The sequence below is a fragment of the Coregonus clupeaformis genome, chromosome 18 (assembly GCF_020615455.1).
Source record: "Coregonus clupeaformis isolate EN_2021a chromosome 18, ASM2061545v1, whole genome shotgun sequence".
Taxonomy (NCBI): Eukaryota; Metazoa; Chordata; class Actinopteri; order Salmoniformes; family Salmonidae; genus Coregonus; species Coregonus clupeaformis.
In genome coordinates this window covers 6,957,994-6,983,090 of record NC_059209.1, presented here as the reverse complement: position 1 = coordinate 6,983,090, position 25,097 = coordinate 6,957,994, and the positions used below count along the sequence as shown (strand labels likewise).

Genomic DNA, 25,097 nt, shown 5'->3' with positions numbered 1-25,097 from the left:
GTTGTCTATCTCTCTCTATGGTTCAATACCATTGATTAATTAAGAAAGAGAAAAAAATGAAACTATACTTCCATCTGTTTTCAGCTTTAGACAACAGGGCCAACCAATGCAGGAACATTTTATTTGTCACATGCTTTGTAAACTAACAGTGAAATGCTTACTTCCCTACAATGTAGAGAGAAAAAAAGAAATAATAGAAAAATAATAACAGAAATAATAAATACACAACGAGTAACGACAACTTGGCTATATACATGGGGTATCAGTACCAAGTCGATGTGTGTACGAGGTAATTGAGGTAGATATGTACATACAGGTAGGGATAAAGTTAATAGGCAACAGGATAGATAATAAACAGAAGCAGCAGTGTGTGTGATGAGTCGAAAGAGTTAGTGCAAAAAGGGTCAAGTCAGATAGTCCGGGTAGCTATTGGTTAACTATTTGACAAACTATTTATTAGTCTTATGGCTTGGGGGTAGAGGCTGTTCAGGGTCCTATTGGTTCCAGACTTGGTGCATCGGTGCCGCTTGCTGTGCGGTAGCAGAGAGAACAGTCTATGACTTGGTTGGCTGGAGTCTTTTACAATTTTTAGGTCCTTTCTCTGACACTGCCTGGTATAGAGGTCCTATATGGCAGGGATCTTGGACCCAGTGATGTACTGGGCCGTACGCACTACCCTCTGTAGTGCTTTGTGGTCACTGACCTCCTCCCTATAGACTGTTTCATCTTCGTCAGTGATCAGGCCAACCACTGTCGTGTCGTCAGCAAAATGAATGATGGTGTTTGAGTCGTGAGCGGCCACGCTGTCGTGGGTGAACAGGGAGTACAGGAGGGGACTAAGCACGCACTCCTGTGGGGCCCCCGTGTTGAGGGTCCAGTGTGGCGGATGTGTTGTTACCTATCTTCACCACCTGGGGCAGCCCCTCAGGAAGTTCAGGATCCAGTTGTAGAGGGAGGTGTTCAGTCCCAGGGTCCTGAGTTTAGTGATGAGCTTGGAGGGCACTGTGGTGTTGAACAATGAAAAGCATTTTCATGTATGTGTTCCTTTTGTCCAGGTGGGAGTAGGCAGTGTGGAGTGCAATAGAGATTGCGTCATCTGTGGATCTGTTGGGGCGGTATGTGAATTGGAGTGGATCCAGGCTGTCTGGGATGATGGTGTTGACGTGAGCCATGACCAGACATTCAAAGCATCTCATGGCTACAGACGTGAGCGCAACAGGGCGATAGTCATTTAGACTGGTTACCTTGGCGTTCTTGGACACAGGGACTATGGTGATCTGCTGGAAACATTTAGGTATTACAGACTTGGTCAGGAAGAGGTTGAAAATGTCAGTGAAGACACTTTCCAGCTGGTCAGCGCATACTCTGAGTATGTGTCCTGGTAATCCGTCTGGCCCCACGGCCTTGTAAATGTTAACCAGTTTAAAGGTTTTACTCACATCGGCTACGGAGAGCGAGACCACACAGTCGTCCGGAACAGTTGGTGCTCTCATGCATGGTTCGCGTCACTGGGGAGCTCATGGCTGGGTTTCCCTTTGAAATCCGTGACAGTATGCAAGCCCTGCCACATCCACGAGCATGCGTAGTAGGATTCGATCTTAGTCCTGTATTGATGTTTTGACTGTTTGATGGCTCGTCGAGGTCATAGTGGGATTTCTTATAAGCGTCCAGATTAGTGTCCCACTCCTTGAAAGTGGCAGCTCTGGCCTTTAGCTCAGTGTGGATGTTGCCTATAATCCATGGCTTCTGGTTGGGATATGTACGTACGGTCACTGTGGGGACAATGACGTCAGAGCACTTATTAATGAAGCCGGTGACTGATGTGGTAAACTCCTCAATGTTATCGGATGAATCCCAGAACATATTCCAGTCTGTGCTAGCGAAACAGTCCTGTAGCTTAGCATCCGCTTCATTGGACCACTTCCGTATTGAGCGTGTCACTGGCACTTACGGTTTGAGTTTTTACTGGTAAGCAGGAATCAGGAGGATAGAGTTATGGTCAGAATTGCCAAATGGAGGGCGAAGGAGAGCTTTGCATGCATTTCTGTGTGTGGAGTAAAGGTGATCTAGAGTTTTTTTGCCTCTAGTTGCACAGGTGACATGCTGGTAAAAATGAGGTAAGACAGATTTCAGTTCCTCTGCATTAGAATCACAGGCAACTAGGAGCGCTGCCTCTGGATGTGCATTGTCTTGTTTGCTTATGGCCCTATACAGCTCGTTGAGAGCATCGTTTCTTTGGTGGTAAATAGACATCTACAATTTTTTTTAATGAAAACTCTCTTGGTAAATAGTATGGTCTGCAGCTTATCATGAGGTATTCTAACTCAGGGGAGCAAAACCTAGAGACTTCCTTAACATTAGAGATCGCGCACCAGCTGTTGTTAACACCTCTCCCCTTAACCCGACGATGCATAGAAAAACCAGCTAGATGTATATTATTCATGTCCTTGTTCAGCCACGACTCCGAGAATTATAGGATATTACAGTTCTTCAGGTCCCGTTGATAGGATAGTCTTAAACGGAGCTCGTCCAGTTTGTTCTCTTGTGATTGTACGTTCACCAATAGAACAGCGGGTAGAGGCGGTTTATTTACTCGCCATCGTAGTCTTGTCAGGGAGACCGCTAGTTTGCCTCTCTTGCGCTGTCTCATCCTCTTTGGAGCCCCGGGAATTAGGGCCTGGTCCGGAATGAGCAGTATGTCCAATCAGAAGGCGTTATTGAGCCCGTAGGACAGTCTAAGATACTGATGTGGAAACAGACGTTTTTCCCTTTTATCCAAATCCTGGCACATTCAGATATGATATATACATGATCAGTTTGATGATGAGCGAGAGCGAGAGCGAGAGCGAGAGAGAGAGAGAGAGAGAGAGAGAGAGAGAGAGAGAGAGAGAGAGAGAGAGAGAAAGATAAATATAAAAATGAGTGGACTTACAGCTTCCCCGAAGTCTCCCTCTTTGGGCGACAGTGTGACTGCCAGCTCTAGAGTTCCCAGGTCATGGTCGGGGTACTGGGGGTCCTCAAGGTCAAGGGTCACATCCAGGTTCCTGAAGTGGTAGAGGGAGGACACAGTGACCAGCACGCACACACTCCCAAACCTGTGGGTGTCATGTAAATATAAGTCATGTGCATTTCATTGGAAGTACACTAGAGGGCAGTGGTGCATTGGATAAGTTCCATTGAACCAAGTTTCAAGGAAAATGGGGACACAAATAGCTGATTTGTGGGCTTCAGAGAGAGAAATAAGCAAATAAGGGCAACAATTGTGAGTGACAAAGAACAAAAAAACTGATGCAATGGCTGAGAGACATGGAGAAAGAGAGAATGTGAGAGAGAGAGAGAGAGAGAGAGAGAGAGAGAGAGAGAGAGAGAGAGAGAGAGAGAGAGAGAAAGAGAGAGAGCGAGAGAGAGAGAGAGAGAGAAAATATGCTTCTGTGTGAGACAGTTCATTATATTGCAGGAAGAGCAGGAGGAAACGGAGACGGAGAGGGAGAAGAAAAGGAGGACGAGATGGAGGGGGATGAAGGGAAGGACAAGAAGAAAGAAAAGGACGAGGAGAAAGAAGAGAGAAGAATGGGCAAAGGAAAGTGAGAGAGCATGAGAGTGCGCACGAGAGAGAGAGAGAGTGCGAGAGAGTGCAATCAAAAGAGAGAAAGTGTGACAGAGAGAGAAACGGAGAAAGAAATAGCGAGAGATGAAGGAGAGGTATAAAGTTGAGTGTTTCCCCTGTCTGTCCAGACCTCTGGTGTTCCAGAGACTCCAGGTAGAGGTAGGCAGAACCCATGAAGTCATCCTGAAGGCCAAAGTCATAGTCAAACACCTGCAGGACACAACACAACACACTGTCACCATAGAGACCACATACTGTATTGTAAAGGGTTGCAAAAATCTGGTAACTTTCCCAAAATTCCCAGGTCTTCCAGAAATGCTGTCTGGATGATTTGGGATTTCATGCTTATTCCCTCCTGATTCCTGATTTTTGGGAAAGTTACTGGATTTTTGCAACTCTAGTACTGTACTCTGCTCAGGTGTACTGCAATGTAGTGTATGCATTCATTTTGAAACTGCCATGCATTTTGACATTACATGGCACAAGTCCACTGAAATTAGCGTTGCATTCTAATAACCACATGTTTCAGTTTGAGGCAATGGTTATACAAAGTATATAAAGATAGCACTAATGCTTGAAAACAAATGTGTTAATATCCCAAAACAATGTAGTAGCACTGAGTCCTCCTACCTTGACATAGAGGGGTTCTCGGAGGCTGTCCACCAGTAGGCTGACCTTCTCGTCCCACACTGGGTTCAGGTTCTTATTGATAGTCTTGCTCCTGAACACCTCCTTCCCACCGATCTTAAACTTCACATACGGATCACTTGTCCCTGGACACAAGACAACAACACAGAGGAAAGACGGGGTTAGGATTACCTATCCATAGAGACAGAAAGGAGATTTCATCTGCGCCAAACAGATTTGGGTGAAAATGACGAGATAAGGATGCTTTGTTTTGGGAAAAAGCAAGGTGCTCAAGATGGTGCCTAATGACTAAATATTGTTTGTGATATGCTGCCTTGTGTATTAATAACTCTGTCATGTAATGTTATGTTGTCCTATTCAGAGTTTAATGTATTTTATCACGCTGTAGGGGTACACAGATGTCTCTCCCTTCCTCTCTCTTTCTTTCCCTCCCTACCTCCCTCCAGTCTAAGGCAGCCTGTCCTCTCCTCTCAGTTGTTATACTGAGTTGTGTTTATGTTTGTGAGCGGGGGGGGGGGGAGAGAGAAACATTGTCTGGCCTCAAGTATCATGTCATGTGACTCACACTCCAGGTCATGTTATCTACAAAAGTTAAGCCATAACTTTTGTAGATAACTTGGATGCATTTTGGAAACAAAATATGCTCTACAGGGATGATGGAGTCCATCCATCCAAATCATCTTTGTGCCTGGACCCTGTCCTCACATTTCAAGGCCACGTAGAGATATTGACTCCAAAACAGCCCAACCACTGCTTAGGTACATCATCCCGTTCCCACTATTTCACAGCGTTATCATCGTACTGCCACAGATAACCATATTCCCAGGGTATTGTCAGTGATAACCTTGTGACCATAAAGTTTAATTCCACTGTTAGCTCTGTTACTGTTAACCCAATTGGGAAGCCCACTGTGGTAAGCTCGCCCAGTGCTATTATTTAAAATACCACAAATATGGATACCCCAGTGTTTTGAAATTGCGTAGAGGGCTTGGGCTGTTTCATATCAACTTACGAAGTTTGATTTCAAAGATGGACCTTCTTGATATCTGGATGCATGACACGAGCCTGGATATTTTGGTTCTCACATAGACTTAGTTAAATGGCTAAATCCCACAGAAAGACATTGATATTGCTGATTACAACATCTTCAGGTGTGACAGACTGAAAAAATGGGGAAGGATGGCTATATTTGTGAAATCAACTCTTGTGGCATCATGTTCTCTAAACATCACTATCCCATTTGTTATTCTTTTACTATTTCGGAGTATTTAAAACCTTTTCTGTCATCTGAATTAGTCGTGTTAGGGAATTTTAACTTAAATACATTATGGGTTACCCCGGCCTCAGACCATTTTAAGAATATTATTATTGACTTTAACCTGACTCAACTGATTGCAAAACTCACACGGATTCATGTAAAAAATCCAGCAAACTCCTCACTGATTGACCTAATTCTGACAAATAGCCCCCACAAGTACTTGTCCAGTGGTGTCTTTGCTAATTAATTAGAGATACCAATCAGATTAACACTGATCCTAGTATAATTATGAAGATACATTAAAAATAATTTCCCCCACAAGCTTTTCTTCATGATATGTATGCTCAGACTTTTCCTCTATCAGCTGCATACCCAACCCTGAATTAGCTCTAGAATTGTTCTCAACTATTTGTATCTCTCTGGCAGACAAACACACCCCCTTTAAATGCCTTAGAGTACAAAGAATATAACAAATCCTTGGTTCTCTATAGAACTGTCAGATCTTGTTATGATGAGAAATCAGGCCTGGGCCAAGACTAGAAACGTTAACTGTAGCTAATTGGCAGTTTTTTAGGCAATTGAGAAATAGATGCACTTCCTCAATCAAGAAAGCTAAATCTACAGTGAGGGGAAAAAGTATTTGATCCCCTGCTGATTTTGTACGTTTGCCCACTGACAAAGACATGATCAGTCTATAATTTTAATGGTAGGTTTATTTGAACAGTGAGAGACAGAATAACAACAAAAAAATCCTAAAAAATGCATGTCAAAAATGTTATAAATTGATTAGCATTTTAATGAGGGAAATAAGTATTTGACCCCTCTGCAAAACATGACTTAGTACTTGGTGGCAAAACCCTTGTTGGCAATCACAGAGGTCAGACGTTTCTTGTAGTTGGCCACCAGGTGTGCACACATCTCAGGAGGGATTTTGTTCCACTCCTCTTTGCAGATCTTCTCCAAGTCATTAAGGTTTCGAGGCTGACGTTTGGCAACTCAAACCTTCAGCTCCCTCCACAGATTTTCTATGGGATGAAGGTCTGGAGGCTGGCTAGGCCACTCCATGACCTTAATGTGCTTCTTCTTGAGCCACTCCTTTGTTGCCTTGGCCGTGTGTTTTGGGTCATTGTCATGCTGGAATACCCATTCACGACCCATTTTCAATGCCCGACTGAGGGAAGGAGGTTCTCACCCAAGATTTGACGGTACATGGCCCCGTCCATCATCCCTTTGATGCAGTGAAGTTGTCCTGTCCCCTTAGCAGAAAAACACCCCCAAAGCATAATGTTTCCAACTCCATGTTTGACGGTGGAGATGGTGTTCTTGGGGTCATAGGCAGCATTCCTCCTCCTCCAAACATGGCGAGTTGAGTTGATGCCAAAGAGCTAGATTTTGGTCTCATCTGACCACAACACTTTCACACAGTTCTCCTCTGAATCATTCAGATGTTCATTGGCAAACTTCAGATGGCTCTGTATATGTGCTTTCTTGAGCAGGGGGACCTTGCGGGCGCGGCAGGATTTCAGTCCTTCACGGCGTAGTGTTTTACCAATTGTTTTCTTGGTGACTATGGTCCCAGCTGCCTTGAGATCATTGACAAGATCCTCCTGTGTAGTTCTGGGCTGATTCCTCACCGTTCTCATGATTATTGCAACTCCACGAGGTGAGATCTTGCAAGGAGCCCCAGGCCGAGGGAGATTGACAGTTCTTTTGTGTTTCTTCCATTTGCGAATAATCGCACCAACTGTTGTCACCTTCTCACCAAGCTGCTTGGTGATGGTCTTGTAGCCCATTCTAGCCTTGTGTAGGTCTACAATATTGTCCCTGACATCCTTGGCGAGCTCTTTGGTCTTGGCCATGGTGGAGAGTTTGGAATCTGATTGATTGATTGCTTCTGTGGACAGGTGTCTTTTATATAGGTAACAAGCTGAGATTAGGAGCACTCCCTTTAAGAGTGTGCTCCTAATTTCAGCTCGTTACCTGTATAAAAGACACCTGGGAGTCAGAAATCTTTCTGATTGAGAGGGGGTCAAATACTTATTTCCCTCATTAAAATGCAAATCAATTTATACAATTTTTGACATGCGTTTTTCTGGATTTTTTTGTTGTTATTCTGTCTCTTACTGTTTAAATAAACCTACCATTAAAAGTATAGACTGATAATTTCTTTGTCAGTGAGCAAATGTACAAAATCAGCAGGGGATCAAATACTTTTTTTCCCTCACTGTAGCTACTTTCTAAGTTCTATCTCAGACTCTGCTGGTGATCCGTCTAAAGTATGGGAAACAGTTAATGCACTGATGTGTCAAAATTCCTCTCCGCAGTTTTTAATTTTTAAAAATAAATGATGGTTTAATTTAAGCTGGTCTGCCAGTCGACTGCCTGCGCCTCTAGTTGGCTCAATTGGAAGTTCCGTCAACTAGTGAATCTTCGTTTTCTTTTCAACAACTTTCTACTTGTGATGTGCTCGACGCCTTGCGCAAGATTGATGCCCCGCTGGGGCGGATTTGCTTGATCCTTTCTTGCTACAGCTTTCTGCTCCTCTGATTGCAGAATCTTTAACACATATTTTTTAACCTTACAATTATTTCTGGTACAATCCCCAGGGTCTGGAAGGCGGCCCATATACTCCCCCTTCACAAAGGTGGTGACCCGTGTGACCTAAATAATTATCGCCCTGTTTCCAAACTCACTTGACTAGCAAAAATTATAGAATCCTTGCTAAATACTGAACATAGATCCTTTTTAACTAAGAAATATATTCTAAATGTACATCAGTCAGGTTTCAGACCAGGTCATTTGGTTTTAAATTATGTTCTTAATTGCTTGGATAAGAAGAAACGCTGTGCGGCCCTTTTTATTGACCTGTCTAAAGCCTTCGATACTGTGGATCACTCATTACTTATTCAGAGGCTTTCATCAATTGGCCTGGACCAGGCTGCCTGTAGCTGGTTTGAAAATAATTTAAAGAACACAGTGTGTATTTACTGATGGTTTTAAATCAGGTTTTCCAAACATAACAAAAGGTGTCCCACAGGGATCAATTCTTGGTCTGGTTCTTTTCACTATTTGAAGCTCTGTAAGCAGATTACACTGTGGTGTATTCTATTGCCCCAACAGCTGACCAGGCTCTGTCAGAGCTTCAATATGCCTTTATTGCCCTCCAGAAAGCCTTTGTTGAACTGAAATGTGTACTAAATGCAGGTAAAACCAATTATATGTTATTTTCCAAATCACGTAAAAATTTATTTTGATGATTTATGCATGCGTACGTTGGATGGTGCCTTCATTGATCATGTCCTCACTTATAAATATCTGGGCATCTGGATTGACGAAAAGCTATCTTTCAAAAAGCATGTTGATGAGTTAGTTAATAAATTAAGAATTAAAATAGCCTTCTATAGGAACAGGTCCTATCTTTCGTTAAATAGCAGAAAACAAATAATTCAGTCAACATTCATTCTGGTTATTGACTATGGAGATATCATCTATATGAATGCAGCTGCCGCGGTATTGAAGCTATTAACATAGCAAATTGCGCTTTACTACAGGCGATAGGTTCAGTATGCATCATTGCATTTTGAATCAGAAAGTAGACTGGCCCTCCTTGAAGTCTCATAGATCGATACATTGACTAGTGACAGTGTTTTTCTATAAAGCCCTCTTGCATAAACTTCCGCCATACCTTACCTCATTGTTCACCTTCAGGCGTATACAGTGGCTTGCGAAAGTATTCACTCCCCTTGGGATTTTTCCTAGTTTGTTGCCTTACAACCTGAAATTAAAATGGATTTTTGGGGGGTTTGTATCATTTGATTTACACACTTTGAAGATGCAAAATATTTTTTTGGGTAAGAAAATAAGAAATAAGACAAAAAAACAGAAAACTTGAGCGTTCATAACTATTCACCCCCCCAAAGTCAATACTTTGTAGAGGCACCTTTTGCAGCAATTACAGCTGCAAGTCTCTTGGGGTATGTCTCTATAAGCTTGGCACATCTAGCCACTGAGATTTTTGCCCATTCTTCAAGGCAAAACTGCTCCAGCTCCTTCAAGTTGGATGGGTTCCGCTGGTGTACAGTAATATTTAAGTCATACCACAGATTCTCAATTGGATTGAGGTCTGGGCTTTGACAAGGCCATTCCAAATCATTTAAATGTTTCCCCTTAAACCACTTGAGTGTTGCTTTAGCAGTATGCTTAGGGTCATTGTCCTGCTGGAAGGTGAACCTCCGTCCCAGTCTCAAATCTCTGGAAGACTGAAACAGGTTTCCCTCAAGAATTTCCCTGTATTTAGTGCCATCCATCATTCCTTCAATTCTGAGCAGTTTCCCAGTCCCTGCCGATGAAAAACATCCCCACAGCATGATGCTGCCACCACCATGCCTCACTGTGGGGATGGTGTTCTCAGGGTGATGAGAGGTGTTGGGTTTGCGCCAGATATAGCGTTTTCCTTGATGGCCAAAAAGCTCAATTTTAGTCTCATCTGACCAGAGTACCTTCTTCCATATGTTTTTGGAGTCTCACACATGCCTTTTGGCGAACACCAAAAGTGTTTGCTTATTTTTTTTCTTTAAGCAATGGCTTTTTTCTAGCCACTCTTCCGTAATCCCAGGTCTGTGGAGTGTACGGCTTAAAGTGGTCCTATGGACAGATACTCCAATCTCTGCTGTGGAGCTTTGCAGCTCCTTTAGGGTTATCTTTGGTTTCTTTGTTGCCTCTCTGATTAATGCCCTCCTTGCCTGGTCCGGGAGTTTTGGTGGGCGGCCCTCTCTTGGTAGGTTTGTTGTGGTGCCATATTTTTCCATTTTTAAATAATGTATTTAATGGTGCTCCGTGGGATGTTCAACGTTTCTGATATTTTTTTATAACCCAACCCTGATCTGTACTTCTCCACAACTTTGTCCCAGACCTGTTTGGAGAGCTCCTTGGTCTTCATGGTGCCGCTTGCTTGGTGGTGCCCCTTGCTTAGTGATGTTGCAGACTCTGGGGCCTTTTAGAACAGGTGTATATATATACTGAGATCATGTGACAGATCATGTGACACTTAGATTGCACACAGGTTGACTTTATTTAACTAATTAGGTGTCTTCTGAAGGTAATTGGTTGCACCAGATCTTATTTAGGGGCTTCATAGCAAAGGGGGTGAATACATATGCACGCACCACCTTTCCGTTATTTATTTTGTATACTTCTTTTGAAACAAGTTATTTTTTTCATTTCACTTCACCAATTTGGACTATTATGTGTATGTCCATTACATGAAATCCAAATAAAAATCAATTTAAATTACAGGTTGTAATGCAACAAAATAGGATGGCTAACCCTGGAGACCCCTTCAATCTCCACTAAGTTACGTAATTCTGCTTCTAGTTATTTTTCCGCCTCGTGGAATGATCTCCAAAAGTCCTTAAAGTTGGTGGATTTGGTGCCTCTAGGGCAATTCTGGCAGATGTTAGAGGGCCTTTTTAATGAATAATGTGTTTGTTTAATATGATTGTGTTCTGCTTTTCGTGTTTTGTGTTTGCTTTTCATGTATTGTGTAATTTATTTGAATAAAGATATGTATAGTGTAATTGTTGTTTATTGATGTGGTTTATTGATGTGTTTGACAGGTTGTCATTGTTAAAGGTAAAGCGTAATTGTATTTTTATGTGACTAATAGGCTGAGACAGAGGCGCTGTGCTGTGGTGTCGTAGGCCTCAGGACAAAAAATACTGTCTTTAATTAACAGCTCACTCTCATTAAAACTCTCCTCTCTTGAACTGTGGCTCATTTGAAGCTGTTTTGTGAAGGATGCACCCACATGACACTACACACACGTATACACACCAGGCCTGGGGTCATTTTGAATTGAAGGAAGTCAATTGAGGAGGTAAACTTAGATAACAATACAAAATTTGAAAGAACGGCATCTATTTATAATAATAATAATAATATGCCATTTATTCAAAGCGACTTACAGTCATGCGTGCGTACATTTTTGTGTATGGGTGGTCCCGGGGATCGAACCCACTACCTTGGCGTTACAAGCGCTGTGCTCTACGTATTTTCAATGACTTCTCAATAAACTGAGAAGTAGAAGCTATTTATTTCAAATATGTTTCCATTTAGAATTAAAATAACTTCCGGAATTGACTGCCTTCAATTTGAATTGACCCCAGCCCTGATGCACACATACTGTACATACACACAGACACGCAGACGTGCATGAACACACACACACACACACACACACACCACTTCAGCAGAAGAGATCAATGCTTCATATTGACCACTAGATGGGGGTGTTTACCTAGAGTTGTCCCTGTGTCTGCTAGATCCTGCTGATTCAGACTCATCACTGAAACTGGCCAGATAAAGCGGACAGAAGCTCCACTCTATCACACACAGGTAACCCTTACCTACATGCAATAACACTGATTTATTGGGACTATAATCTGAGCCCTCTCTTATATCCACAGCAGCACAACCCTATTCCTAACATCCCTTAAAGATCAGTCAACTGGTTTATAGTTATCTCTATTTGAAATCAATCCTGATGGAAAGCAGATGAAAACAATAAATGTCAAGCAAATATGACTGCGTAGATGGATCATGTTGGTAGACGGGCGTTCTTCAGTCAAACCAATGGGTTTGGACAGGCACATTCTCTTATTTGATTAAACATAAACACAGAGTAGCTTTCAATATGTCATAGACATGGACATCCAAGCTTTGTTTGGAGATAATGGAGTTTATCAGCTTGAGAGTCTGCTCACGTTCAGTGGTCCATAGTAACCTGGGTAGTGGTTACAGCTGGATCATGTGTGCATGCATGCGTGCAGGCACACACCTCAATCTCACAATCTTGTGTGTGTGTGTGTGTGTGTGTGTGTGTGTGTGTGTGTGTGTGTGTGTGTGTGTGTGTGTGTGCATGCATGCTATGTCACCACTGAATGTCCATCATAACTTCCTGAGGTCGTTGGTCATTTTGTGTCACATGATTGCAGAGCAAAACACAACTCAGCATAATGTAGCCTATCAGTCTGCAATTTGACAGACGTCACTGTGTTTTCTTAACCGTACCTCTTCCTCCTTCACCAGCACTGAACTGTGTTTAGGGGGTCGTATTTATTAGGCTTGGGCGGTATCCAGATTTTCGTATCGTTATACCATCCTTCTCTCACACCGGGATTTACGGTATTACCGGCATAGTACACAAGGGGGGGCTAAAAACACAAGAAAAGCCCATTGGGCCTCTATTACAAGAATGCTAACAAAATTAGCACAAACTAATAGCGAAATCACATAGAAGCTGTTAGCTAAATGTTAACGAGCGAAAATGAACATAAACTAATTGCAAAGACAGGCAAATCCAGCTCATAAAGGTATACAAGCATAGCCAGTAGCTACCAAATGTCATTTTCAGTGAGTGTGGACATTTACAAGCAAAAGTGAACAAGATAAATTGTGCAAATGAACAAAGTTGTGATGCATGCTTTTCTGAAGGAAGAGCAGCATGTGTACACGGAGCAGATGGGAGAAGAACGGAGGAGAAAAAAAAAACGCTAGAAGGAAGCACAGGGACAAAATGGCAACTGTACAGATAACTCATCCAGGGTTCTTTGAATTCTGGCAGAAAGCCATTATAAGATATCTGATGGCAAACATTTAGCAGTGAATTGCAAAATATAACTTCATCATCTTGTGTGCACCACACAACAGAGACTCACCGATAGATATAGAACTCTATGGACTCACCAGCTCTCGCTTTCTCCCGTTGTGCTATTTACAAACAAACATGTGACTGGCTCAACTGTTCTGGGGAACTACGGTAAGCTTCATAATGTAAAATAATGTGACAGGTGAAATGAAGAATGCAATCTGCTTTATCTCTTAACATATTGCACAAGTTGACTGCAGGTATTAACTTAAAAAGTAGCTACAAATATGATAATTTATTGAAAAACGTCCAATAAATAGTTTTGACGGTATTGAAAAATCATCCCATGGCTTTTTCCAAATACCCCGGTATACGGTATATATGGTATACCGCCCAAGCCTAGTATGTGTCACGCATCTCAGAGTAGGATTGCTGATTTAGGATCAGGAGCATTAGTATCCCATTAATTTCAATACAAACAGCCCTATCACAAATCCCCTATCAGAGTTAAATTAGACAACTAAGTACGCAATCCACAAACACTACACACACACATTCTCACAGGTGTCTGACAAACTCACCTGCCTTTTTGATCATAATGAATAAGACTACATGGACAGAGGGGACCTGATCCTAGATCAGCACTCCTACTCTGAGAGGCAAAAACAACGGCCAGCGACGACAAAGGCAATCAAACAACTCAATAACTCTTGTCCATCACTTCAATCTCCGTATTACTCTCTCAAATTCCACATACATTAGCAGGTTAGTGTTTTTCGTCATTAATCTTGATCTGGAGGCAGCTCTGCAGAGTGGTCACTAGCTGGCACAGCCGAGAAATCATAAAATCGGATTTGAAACCTAACTCTAACCCTAACCTTGACCACACTGCTAACCCTAACGCCTAACCATAACCTTAAATGAAGACCATAAAACATATTTTTGTTATCATGAATTTTTACAATATAGCCAATTTTGACTTTGCAGCTGGCCCATCTAGTGGAAATAGCTCAATTCTGCCTCCAGGGCAAGATTCATGACAATGAACGTCAACCTGCCACACATTATCTCATTCATAATATAGTCCCATTCAAAGGCTTCATCGTGTCCAACATGCAGTCTGTCGGACGACTCAGTCATCAAGTGCTTTTTTGTACTTGTATTCTAGTGGCATACAGCTCATTACATCATAACGTGCTGTGTGCTATGACTAGGGGGGCTGAGTGAAAAACGCTGACATAACAGTGACATGATTCTGTGCTGCCAGCCCAGCAGGTTATGGCTCTGTGACGAGATGTGCAGTAAGGCCTGTTGGGATGAGATGTACACTTCACTACCCCCCACCCCCCGATGCCCTTCACAGGCTGCATCCCAAATGGCACCCTATTCCCTACATAGTGCACTAATTTTGACCAGAGCTCTGGTCAAAAGTAGTGCACTATGTAGGGAATAGAGTGCCATTTGGGATGCAGTCACAGATCTCTGCAGGACAAGAGCAGGAGCAGGGCTGAGGCATGGCTGGAAATAGGAAGAGCACAGTGAATAGCTACCATACTGTGTGTAGGGTGTTGTAGTAGCTACTAGTAAGTAATGGGTGTCAACAGAAAATATATGTTAAAGATAGTAGGTGTTGAGTCCATTGAGGGTTATGTGGTGGATATTTTAATCAATAATGAGGAGTGACAAGGTCAATCACCAATCAGAATATGAACTTTATTAAAAATGTATCTACAGTGGGGAGAACAAGTATTTGATACACTGCCGATTTTGCAGGTTTTCCTACTTACAAAGCATGTAGAGGTCTGTAATTTTGTATCATAGGTACACTTCAACTGTGAGAGACGGGATCTAAAACAAAAATCCAGAAAATCACATTGTATGATTTTTAAGTAAGTAACAATTTGCATTTTATTGTATGACATAAGTATTTGATCACCTACCAACCAGTAAGAATTCCGGCTCTCACAGACCTGTTAGTTTTTCTTTAAGAAGCCCTCCTGTTCTCCACTCATTACCTGTATTAACTGCACCTGTTTGAACTCGTTACCTGTATAAAAGACACCTGTCCACACACTCAATCAAACAGACTCCAACCTCTCCACAATGGCCAAGATCAGAGAGCTGTGTAAAGACATCAGGGATAAAATTGTAGACCTGCACAGGGCTGGGATGGGCTACAGGACAATAGGCAAGCAGCTTGGTGAGAAGGCAACAACTGTTGGCGCAATTATTAGAAAATGGAAGAAGTTCAAGATGATGGTCAATCACCCTCGGTCTGGGGCTCCATGCAAGATCTCACCTCGTGGGGCATCAATGATCATGAGGAAGGTGAGGGATCAGCCCAGAACTACACGGCAGGACCTGGTCAATGACCTGAAGAGAGCTGGGACCACAGTCTCAAAGAAAATCATTAGTAACACACTACGCCGTCATGGATTAAAATCCTGCAGCGCACGCAAGGTGCCCCTGCTCAAGCCAGCGCATGTCCAGGCCCGTCTGAAGTTTGCCAATGACAATCTGGATGATCCAGAGGAGGAATGGGAGAAGGTCATGTGGTCTGATGAGACAAAAATATAGCTTTTTGGTCTAAACTCCACTCGCCGTGTTTGGAGGAAGAAGAAGGATGAGTACAACCCCAAGAACACCATCCCAACCGTGAAGCATGGAGGTGGAAACATCATTCTTTGGGGATGCTTTTCTGCAAAGGGGACAGGACGACTGCACCGTATTGAGGGGAGGATGGATGGGGCCATGTATCGCGAGATCTTGGCGAACAACCTCCTTCCCTCAGTAAGAGCATTGAAGATGGGTCGTGGCTGGGTCTTCCAGCATGACAACGACCCGAAACACACAGCCAGGGCAACTAAGGAGTGGCTCCGTAAGAAGCATCTCAAGGTCCTGAAGTGGCCTAGCCAGTCTCCAGACCTGAATCCAATAGAACATCTTTGGAGGGAGCTGAAAGTCCATATTGCCCAGCGACAGCCCCGAAACCTGAATGATCTGGAGAAGGTCTGTATGGAGGAGTGGGCCAAAATCCCTGCTGCAGTGTGTGCAAACCTGGTCAAGACCTACAGGAAACGTATGATCTCTGTAATTGCAAACAAAGGTTTCTGTATCAAATATTAAGTTCTGCTTTTCGGATGTATCAAATACGTATGTCATGCAATAAAATGCAAATTAATTACTTAAAAATCATACAATGTGATTTTCTGGATTTTTGTTTTAGATTCCGTCTCTCACAGTTGAAGTGTACCTATGATAAAAAATTACAGACCTCTACATGCTTTGTAAGTAGGAAAACCTGCAAAATCGGCAGTGTATCAAATACTTGTTCTCCCCACCGTATAAGGGAGCTGGTCACAATACCCACACCAAAGTGAACAGAGTGAGAGCCCAACGAACAGGAAATGCTGACGTCTTATATAGTGGACCTAAAATTGCTTAGTCATGGCTGATTCCACCCCTCCCCGGCAGATCAGGAGCTACCTTGTTTTCTTCTTGTGGCTATGTGTATCGGTTCATAGCGCACAAACAAGTAATAATGTTAGTTCCGTTACTGTTCATATCTCCACACAGCTGTGCCCTTGGAAGATAGTAAAAGACAGGATGAACTGAAAAACTGAGGCTCTTTGTCTTACGCCGTTTGACCAGGTTACTCAGAAGCAACGAGAAATTAAAACAATACAGGTCTATCTGTTCCTCAAGTTTATCTCCATCCCATGTCCTTGACTACACGCCCTGACCAGCTGCGGGGAGTGAACGTGGAAGAGATGAACCATCCTTTCTCAGAAGCACAGCATAATGGCACTAAAGAAATATCTCTACTATTGTTAAGCATATTAATTGTTAACTATTAATATTAAACAAATCAGGTAAATATGTGATTTTTCTCCCACAGTTATACGGAAGGTTCTTGTAAAATTTTTAACTTTAATCACACACACTTCAATTACCAGTGGAATAATCAGTGTAATTACTTAGTAAGTACTGAAAACAGACTCCCCCTAATTTGTGTGTGTGCCATTAGAAAGAAATAACAATTGAGTGTATTTTAGCAGACGCTCTTATTCAGAGTGACTTACAGTTAGTGAGTGCATACATTTTCATACTGGCCCCCCGTGGGACACGAACCCACAACCCTGGCGTTGCAAGTGCCATGCTCTACCAACTGAGCTACAGGGGACTACACATACCTGAGTTATTCTATTCTTCCCTTACAGTTACCAGGGCACTCGCATAATGCCCAGAAATAAAACAACGTATTTGTGAAGCCAGAACATGTCAACACTAATTCAGAGTTCTACATCAGATGCTCAGGGTCAGGCAATAAGCCCAGAAATCTGCTATCGATCCCAGCATGATGGATCCAGTGTTAAGGCCGAACCGGGGCCATTCTCTGGACACGCTCCATTCCCTTTCACCCTGCTGGGTCGATAATATCCCGCGAGACACACCACTAGAGTAGCTGCTGCTCTCAATCCACCACCACGGCCAGCTTTATGACGCCATAAATCTGTACGTTAACGCGGTCCATCCAACAGGCTGAAGAGCATGAAATGAAGGTGCCTGCCTGGAATGGTGCTGGAAGTGGCTGGTCATAGGTGGGTGGTGTGTGTGTTATATCTCACACACAGATGGACTGGTGGTCAGGGGAACAGGCACTATGGAGCATGGGAATGAAAAGGCTGGCAGAGGCCCAACTACCTCAGTCAGCTCTGCTCAGTACGTCATCATCACTCACAGAATGTCTTTTACACGCAGGGACATATGGATGCACGGACGCACACACACACACACACACACACACACACACACACACACACACACACACACACACACACACACACACACACACACACACACACACACACACACACACACACACACACACACACGCAGGGTCTAAAGCTATCCAATTCTCACAGTCCAAACCTCTCAAACCAAGTAAAAATCATGAGTGTACGGAGGAGATTAATCAAGTTGACTCTAAGAAGAGCAGAGCTCCAAACAGCTCCATGTGTTTCTGAAGCTGAGGCTCATTTATGTGGCTAATCAAACTGTATTGGATTCCAGCTCCCTCAACTTGACAGACAGCTGAAAAGGCAATTCATAACACACTCATCTCAGCTCTCATCAACTTCAAGCAGTCGACAAAGGGAATAAAACAGGTAGGCAGGCTCCCTTGCCAGACATTAAGATTGCATCACTCTGCTTTTTACGTACAGTAAGTTCACCTAATGAAGTATCATAGCATGAGGTCATCACCCCGGACCTATGGTCCTACACCTGAGCAAAGATGTGACATCACCCACATAAGATGAGTGCAGTGGCAACTGATAACCATGCAGCTCATGTTTGACATTACTGGCTGAGCTCCCTCCAAACAGAGTCCAATGAGCAAGCAGACTCAGGTCAGTTGGAGGGAGTGGGTGTCACGATCGTTATTAGAAGCGGACCAAGGCACAGCGTGATAGGCGTACATGCTTTATTTAGTGTACACAATACGAACAAAAACAACAAACGATACGTGAAGTCCTAGGTTAAATAACACAAACCTTACGGAACAAGATCCCACAATTTAACAGTGCCAAACAGGCTGCCTAAGTATGGTCCCCAATCAGAGACAACAAGCTACCACTGCCTCTGATTGGGAACCACCCTGGCCAATATAGATATACACGAACTAGAACACAAACCTAGAAAACTAAACAATGAAACCTACACACCCTGGCTCAACATATAAGAGTCCCCAGAGCCAGGGCGTGACAGTGGGCCCATATTGCCACCACTACCCTGAAGGTGAGTAAGTCATACCTGGATCATTGGGATACACCCTCAACCTATTTTCAGCTGAAAAAAAGATTACAGGTATTTACAGCATGGTTTTATCATAGGATTATTTTTCTTCTGCCGTTCATATCTTGTGAATTGTAAGCTGAACCCACAAGATGAACAGGAGAAAATACCAACCAGGACCACTAGATGACAGTATATATGTATATACACTACTTGTACATACACTTTTTGAGATTCTTCAAAGTAGCCACCCTTTGCCTTGATGACAGCTTTGCACACTCTTGGCATTCTCTCAACCAGCTTCACCTGGAATGCTTTTCCAACAGTCTTGAAGGAGTTCCCACATATGCTGAGCACTTGTTGGCTGTTTTCCTTCACCCTGCCGTCCAACTCATCCCAAACCATCTCAATTGGGTTGAGGTTTGGTGATTGTGGAGGCCAGGTCATCTGATGAATACTATATTTGAATAGATTCTTTAAAAGTTATTCAAGTATAAAATACCAAAGTTACCATAATAAACTTTGGTAAATTACCGGTAGCTTTGCAACCCTATGTGTTTACAACTCTAGTGAAATCTCTCTTTCTACCTCTCAGCTACAGCTCATTTCAACTCAAGCCTTCTGCTCTAGAGTGCCTTTCTCTTCTCATGGTTTCACCCTTTAATTATCAAAATATATATGCCATTTAGCAAACAATACATTAAAACAACGGCCTCTGAGCATCATAGGGAAATCATACTTATATATCTGTGATCGGCATGGTCGCACCATTCCTGTGCGATTAACAGATGTGTGCTGATTCTATGACCTCCGTCGTGTTCTGCTTTTATCAGCCAACTCAGGCTTGACCACAAGACTCAACAAAGGACACACACACACACAAACACACACACTATTTCTCCCTCCCTCCATGGCCACCATGGCTAGCGCCAGGAGAGGGAGCAGGGCTCCAGTCATGACAAGGAGCAGGTCTTGACCTTGAACTAGTCTGTCAGGAAGAGGGATGACTCTATTGCTCTGGCTCAGAGACATACAGTAGACCTGGCATGGACTTCGTGCGTAGAAGACCAGAGGGGATGAGGCTGGGGATGAGGCTGTTCTCTATGTTCTCTAAGTTCAAGAGGGAACTTGCAGTGAATGACTTCAATAGTGGTTTTATTAGAATTCTATTATGACACATTTGGTATTATCTGGATATTAAATTGGTGAATGGTATGACATTACTCATTTGATATTTGTAATGAATGGCACTGTTAATCAAGACAAGCCAACGAGCCGACAAGACCATGAATAATTGAATAATAAGTCATAACCAGATAATTACATTTCCACATTGATTCCAAAAATAATAAAGATTGGCATACAGTGAGGTTGGGTTGGGCAGAGGTAGGCTACTCAAAAGCCTGTTAAGACACAGACATGCACTCACGCACCCATGTGAGCACGCACGCCCGGCCACCAAGTCTGCCCGCCCAATACACCACGATTGAGATCTAGCTTAGCGTTTTTTTATCGATCATTTTTACTTTTGTAAAGTTTTCTGGTCTGAGAGAGGTCATTTTGAGAATAGGAGAGTTCAGTGTGATAAATCACAAAAACTCACAAAAAAAATGCACATAAATCACAAAAAAATGGTACCCAACCATTTCCAATACTCCCCTCCTGCTGTGAGGCCCAGGCAGCCGTGCCATCGTCTGGCTGTCAGATTACCTGTCAGAGCTGTGCTATTTATGAGGACCTTAGTGAAAGCAGGGGCCAGCGGCTCACTGAGGCATTTCATTACCTATAAGGAAGAAGTGGAGATCTGGTCAATGGCAGAGTCTTAAAACCCATCACTCCAGAACAAACGGCAGTGGCAGCCCTATGCTCACGCGCTAGATTGATGCCTGAGTTGAGGCTGTGCGGTGTCTCCCATTGCCTGCAATCTCCCTGCACTGTGCCATATAGGGGGATGTATGGATTGGGCGCTCCACAGGGGAACTCAATCATGAGAAAACCCCATTAACGCAAACACACACATATATATACACTACCGGTCAAAAGTTTTAGAACACCTACTCATTCAAGGGTTTTTCTTTATGTTTACTATGTTCTACATTGTAGAATAATAGTGAAGACATCAAAACTATGAAATAACACATATGGAATCATGTAGTAACCAGAAAAGTGTTCAACAAATCAAAATATGTTTCATATTTGAGATTATTCAAATAGCCACCCTTTGCCTTGATGACAGCTTTGCACAAGGGGGTGTGCAAATAAGGCACGAGGGGGTGTGGTATATGGCCAATATACCACGGCTAAGGGCTGTTCTTAAGCACGACGCAACGCGTGGTATATTAGCCATATAACACAACCCCCTGAGGTGCCTTATTGCTATTATAAACTGGTTACCAGCGTAATTAGAGCAGTCAAAATAAATGTTTTGTCATACCCGTGGTATACGGTCTGATATACCACAGCTGTCAGCCAATCAGCATTCAGGGCTCGAACCACCCCAGTTTATATATATATATATATATATATATATATATATATATATATATATACACACACACCTCATTATCATTACCCCAACCCAGATCCATATATACGTCTGTACTCCAACCCAGACATATCCCTCAGTGAAAGTACCTAATCCTAGCCAAAGATTTTCCTCCGTTTTCTCTTACCGCATACCCACAAAATGGTCACTATTGGATTCATAGTATCAGTAGCGCTATAGTTACCATAGCCTTAGTAACAGATTTCATGAGATCTGATAAGGTGGTTACTGCAGCATTGAGATGCTATTAAAGTGATGGACATCTGAAGTGAGGGGACCGTTTATACTGGTGTAGTAGTGAAGAGTGGTTTGATTACCCTGTAGTGCTCTTATGGCCCTCAAGCGCAAGGGCACTATTGGTTGTGCTTTTAATTCTGCAACATCCTGACACAAGAGTCATGGTTTCACTTCATGCACCACCTGTACACCATTTCTCACCTCCAAATAACATACAGAGTAGAACCCATCCTTAAGCTCTATCTCCCCCTTCGTCATACACATAGCTCAAACATGTATTTAAGAGACAAGTTCAACCAGATCCATCTAACACATTATATCCTTATCAATCGGCTTTCTAACAGTGAGGAGGGCTGAGTCACGGCCAGAACACTGTCTGAGCAGTAATCACTATTCAATCAGCACTATGATAATGACAGAGTAGACTAAATTGTTCTCATTACCACCCTCTGAGTCCTCTCTCTCGTTATATGGGCAATGACTCAGGCCCCTGTACGGTAAAACACATACACTACCGGTCAAATGTTTTAGAACACCTACACATTCAAGGGTTTTTCTTTATTTGTTACTATTTTCTACATTGTAGAATAATAGTGAAGACATCAAAACTATGAAATAACACATATGGAATCATGTAGTAACCAAAAAAGTGAGATTCTTCAAATAGCCACCCATTGCCTTGATGACAGCTTTGCACACACTTGGCATTCTCTCAACCAGATTCATGAGGTAGTCTCCTGGAATGCATTTCAATTAACAGGTGTGCCTTCTTAAAAGTTACTTTGTGGAATGTATTTCCTTCTTAATGCGTTTGAGCCAATCAGTTGTGTTGTGACAAGGTTGGGGGGTATACAGAAGATAGCCCTATTTGGTAATATACCAAGTCCATATTATGGCAAGAACAGTTCAAATAAGCAAACAGAAATGACAGTCCATCATTACTTTAAGACATGAAGTTCAGTCAATACGGAAAATTTCAAGAACTTTGAATGTTTCTTCAAGTGCAGTCGCAAAAACCATCAAGCGCTATGATGAAACTGGCTCTCATGAGGACCGCCACAGGAATGGAAGAACCAGAGTAACCTCTGCTGCAGAGGATAAGTTCATTAGAGTTACCAGCCTCAGAAATTGCAGCCCAAATAAATGCTTCACAGAGTTCAAGTAACAGACACATCTCAACATCAACTGTTCAGAGGAAACTGTGTGAATCAGGCCTTCATGGTCGAATTGCTGCAAAGAAACCATTACTAAAGGACACCAATAAGAAGAAGAGACATGCTTGGGCCAAGAAACACGATCAATGGACATTAGACCGGTGGAAATTTGTCTTTTTGGTCTGGAGTCCAAATTGGAGATGTTTGGTTCCAACCGCCGTGTCTTTGTGAGACGCGATGTGGGTGAACGGATGATCTCCGCATGTGTATTTCCCACCGTAAAGCATGGAGGAGGAGGTGTTATGGTATGGGGGTGCTTTGCTGGTGACACTGTCTGTGATTTATTTAGAATTCAAGGCACACTTAACCAGCATGGCTCCCATAGCATTCTGCAGCGATATGCCATCCCATCTGGTTTGGGCTTAGTGGGACTATATTTGTTTTTCAACAGGACAATGACCCAACACACTTTCAGGCTGTGTGTCACGGTTCCCTCAGACAGAACCCAGAAGCAGACCAGGACAAGGAGAGTTGAACGAAGGTGAGGGTTTATTACAGATTCAAAAAAGGTGCAGGATAATCCAGGGAACAGAGCGGGCGGCGTGGATGAGTTGTTGAGGGTGCAGTTGTTGGTCCAATGATGGCTCGGCAGCCGCCGACCATCAGGCAGAGGTAGGGTGAGGGTTCCGGACGAGTGACTGGAGATGGAACAAAAACGGAGGTAAGTCAACAATAAACCAACAAGGTACAAAACAACAAAACTAACGCTAGAAGCTCTAGGACTGATACTCTGATAAACCTACTGTTCATGGCTAACGATCCGGCAGGAACTGGATGTTTGGCCAGAGCCTAAGAAGGGTGATGATCAGGACCAGGTGTGCAGATTGCTGATGGGATGCAGGTGCGGAAAACAAGAGAGCTCCCCGGAGCGTTCCCGAACCCTCGGGAAACTGGAGATCACGAACAGGAAAAACTAGTCACCAGACAGGACCCGACTCAGACTGCCGGGATCGTTACAGTACCCCCCCTCCGGCGAACGCCACCGGGCGGACCTCCCGGAGCGCCAGGATGGAGGCGGTAGAAATCACTGATGAGGTCAGCATCTAGGACCTGTCGCCGCGGAATCCAACTCCTCTCTTCAGGACCATACCCCTCCCAGTCCACGAGATACTGGAAACCCCGGCCCCGCCGTCTGGAATCCATGATGCGACGCACCGTGTAGGCAGGACCACCTCCGATCATCCGAGGAGGAGGAGGAGGAGGCGGAGGAGGCAACAGAGGACTGAGGAAGACAGGCTTGAGGCAGGAGACATGAAAGGTGGGATGGACTCTGAGCGTCCTCGGTAGTTTGAGTCGAACTGCCACTGGATTGATCACCTTCTCCACCACAAACGGACCAATGAACTCGGTAACAACTTCCTAGACTCAGTCCGTAAAGGAAGATCCCGTGTGGCCAACCAGACCCTATCTCCGATGGTGTAGGTGGGAGGCGGGGATCCGGCGACGATTCGCCTGGAGCTGATACCGGTCCGAAACTCTAAGGAGTGCCTTTCTGGCCCGATGCCAGGTCCGGTGGCAACGCCGAATATGGGCCTGAACAGAAGGCACTGAGAGCTCCTTCTCCTGAGAAGGGAACAAGGGAGGTTGGTAGCCATACAGGCACTGGAAGGGAGACATCCCAGTGGCAGATGTAGGGGAGAGTATTGTGGGCATACTCAACCCAAGGCAACTGAGAGACCCAGGAGGTGGGGTTGGAAGAGACCAGACAGCGTAGCGTGGATTCCATCTTCTGGTTGGCTCTCTCCGCCTGACCATTGGATTGGGGGTGAAAACCAGAGGTGAGACTGACTGTAGCTCCAATGGCCAAACAGAAGGACTTCCAGACAGCAGAGGTAAACTGAGGGCCACGGTCGGAAACGATATCACTGGGCAAACCGTGGACCCTGAAAACCTCCCTAACCAGGATCTCGGACGTCTCCGAGGCAGAGGGAAGCTTGGCAATTGGCACAAAGTGGGCGAACTTGCTGAATCTGTCCACGATAGTCAGAACGACCGTGTTCCCCTCAGAAGCGGGCAACCCAGTGACGAAGTCCAGGGCCAGATGCGACCATGGTCGCCGGGAATAGGAAGGGGGTGAAGTAGTCCAGAGCTGGGCCGATTGGTACTCTTATTCTGCGCACACACTGGACAGGCAGCAACAAAACCCC

The 25,097-nt window shown here is 43.7% G+C and overlaps 1 protein-coding gene across 8 annotated transcripts in view; it reads right to left on the bottom strand.

Moving 5' to 3' along the window:
* The window catches only part of mctp1a (multiple C2 domains, transmembrane 1a), a 241,744-nt gene that overhangs the window by 81,784 nt on the left and 134,863 nt on the right, over positions 1 to 25,097 (bottom strand). For all 8 annotated transcript variants that reach the window (XM_041904553.1, XM_041904545.1, XM_041904546.1 and 5 more), the window contains exons 3-5: positions 4,238 to 4,380; positions 3,738 to 3,817; positions 2,933 to 3,044 (exon numbers count right to left, since the gene is read on the bottom strand). In XM_041904553.1, the coding sequence (XP_041760487.1) occupies positions 2,933 to 3,044; positions 3,738 to 3,817; positions 4,238 to 4,380 (335 nt within the window). The remainder of the gene's footprint in view (positions 1 to 2,932; positions 3,045 to 3,737; positions 3,818 to 4,237; positions 4,381 to 25,097) is intronic.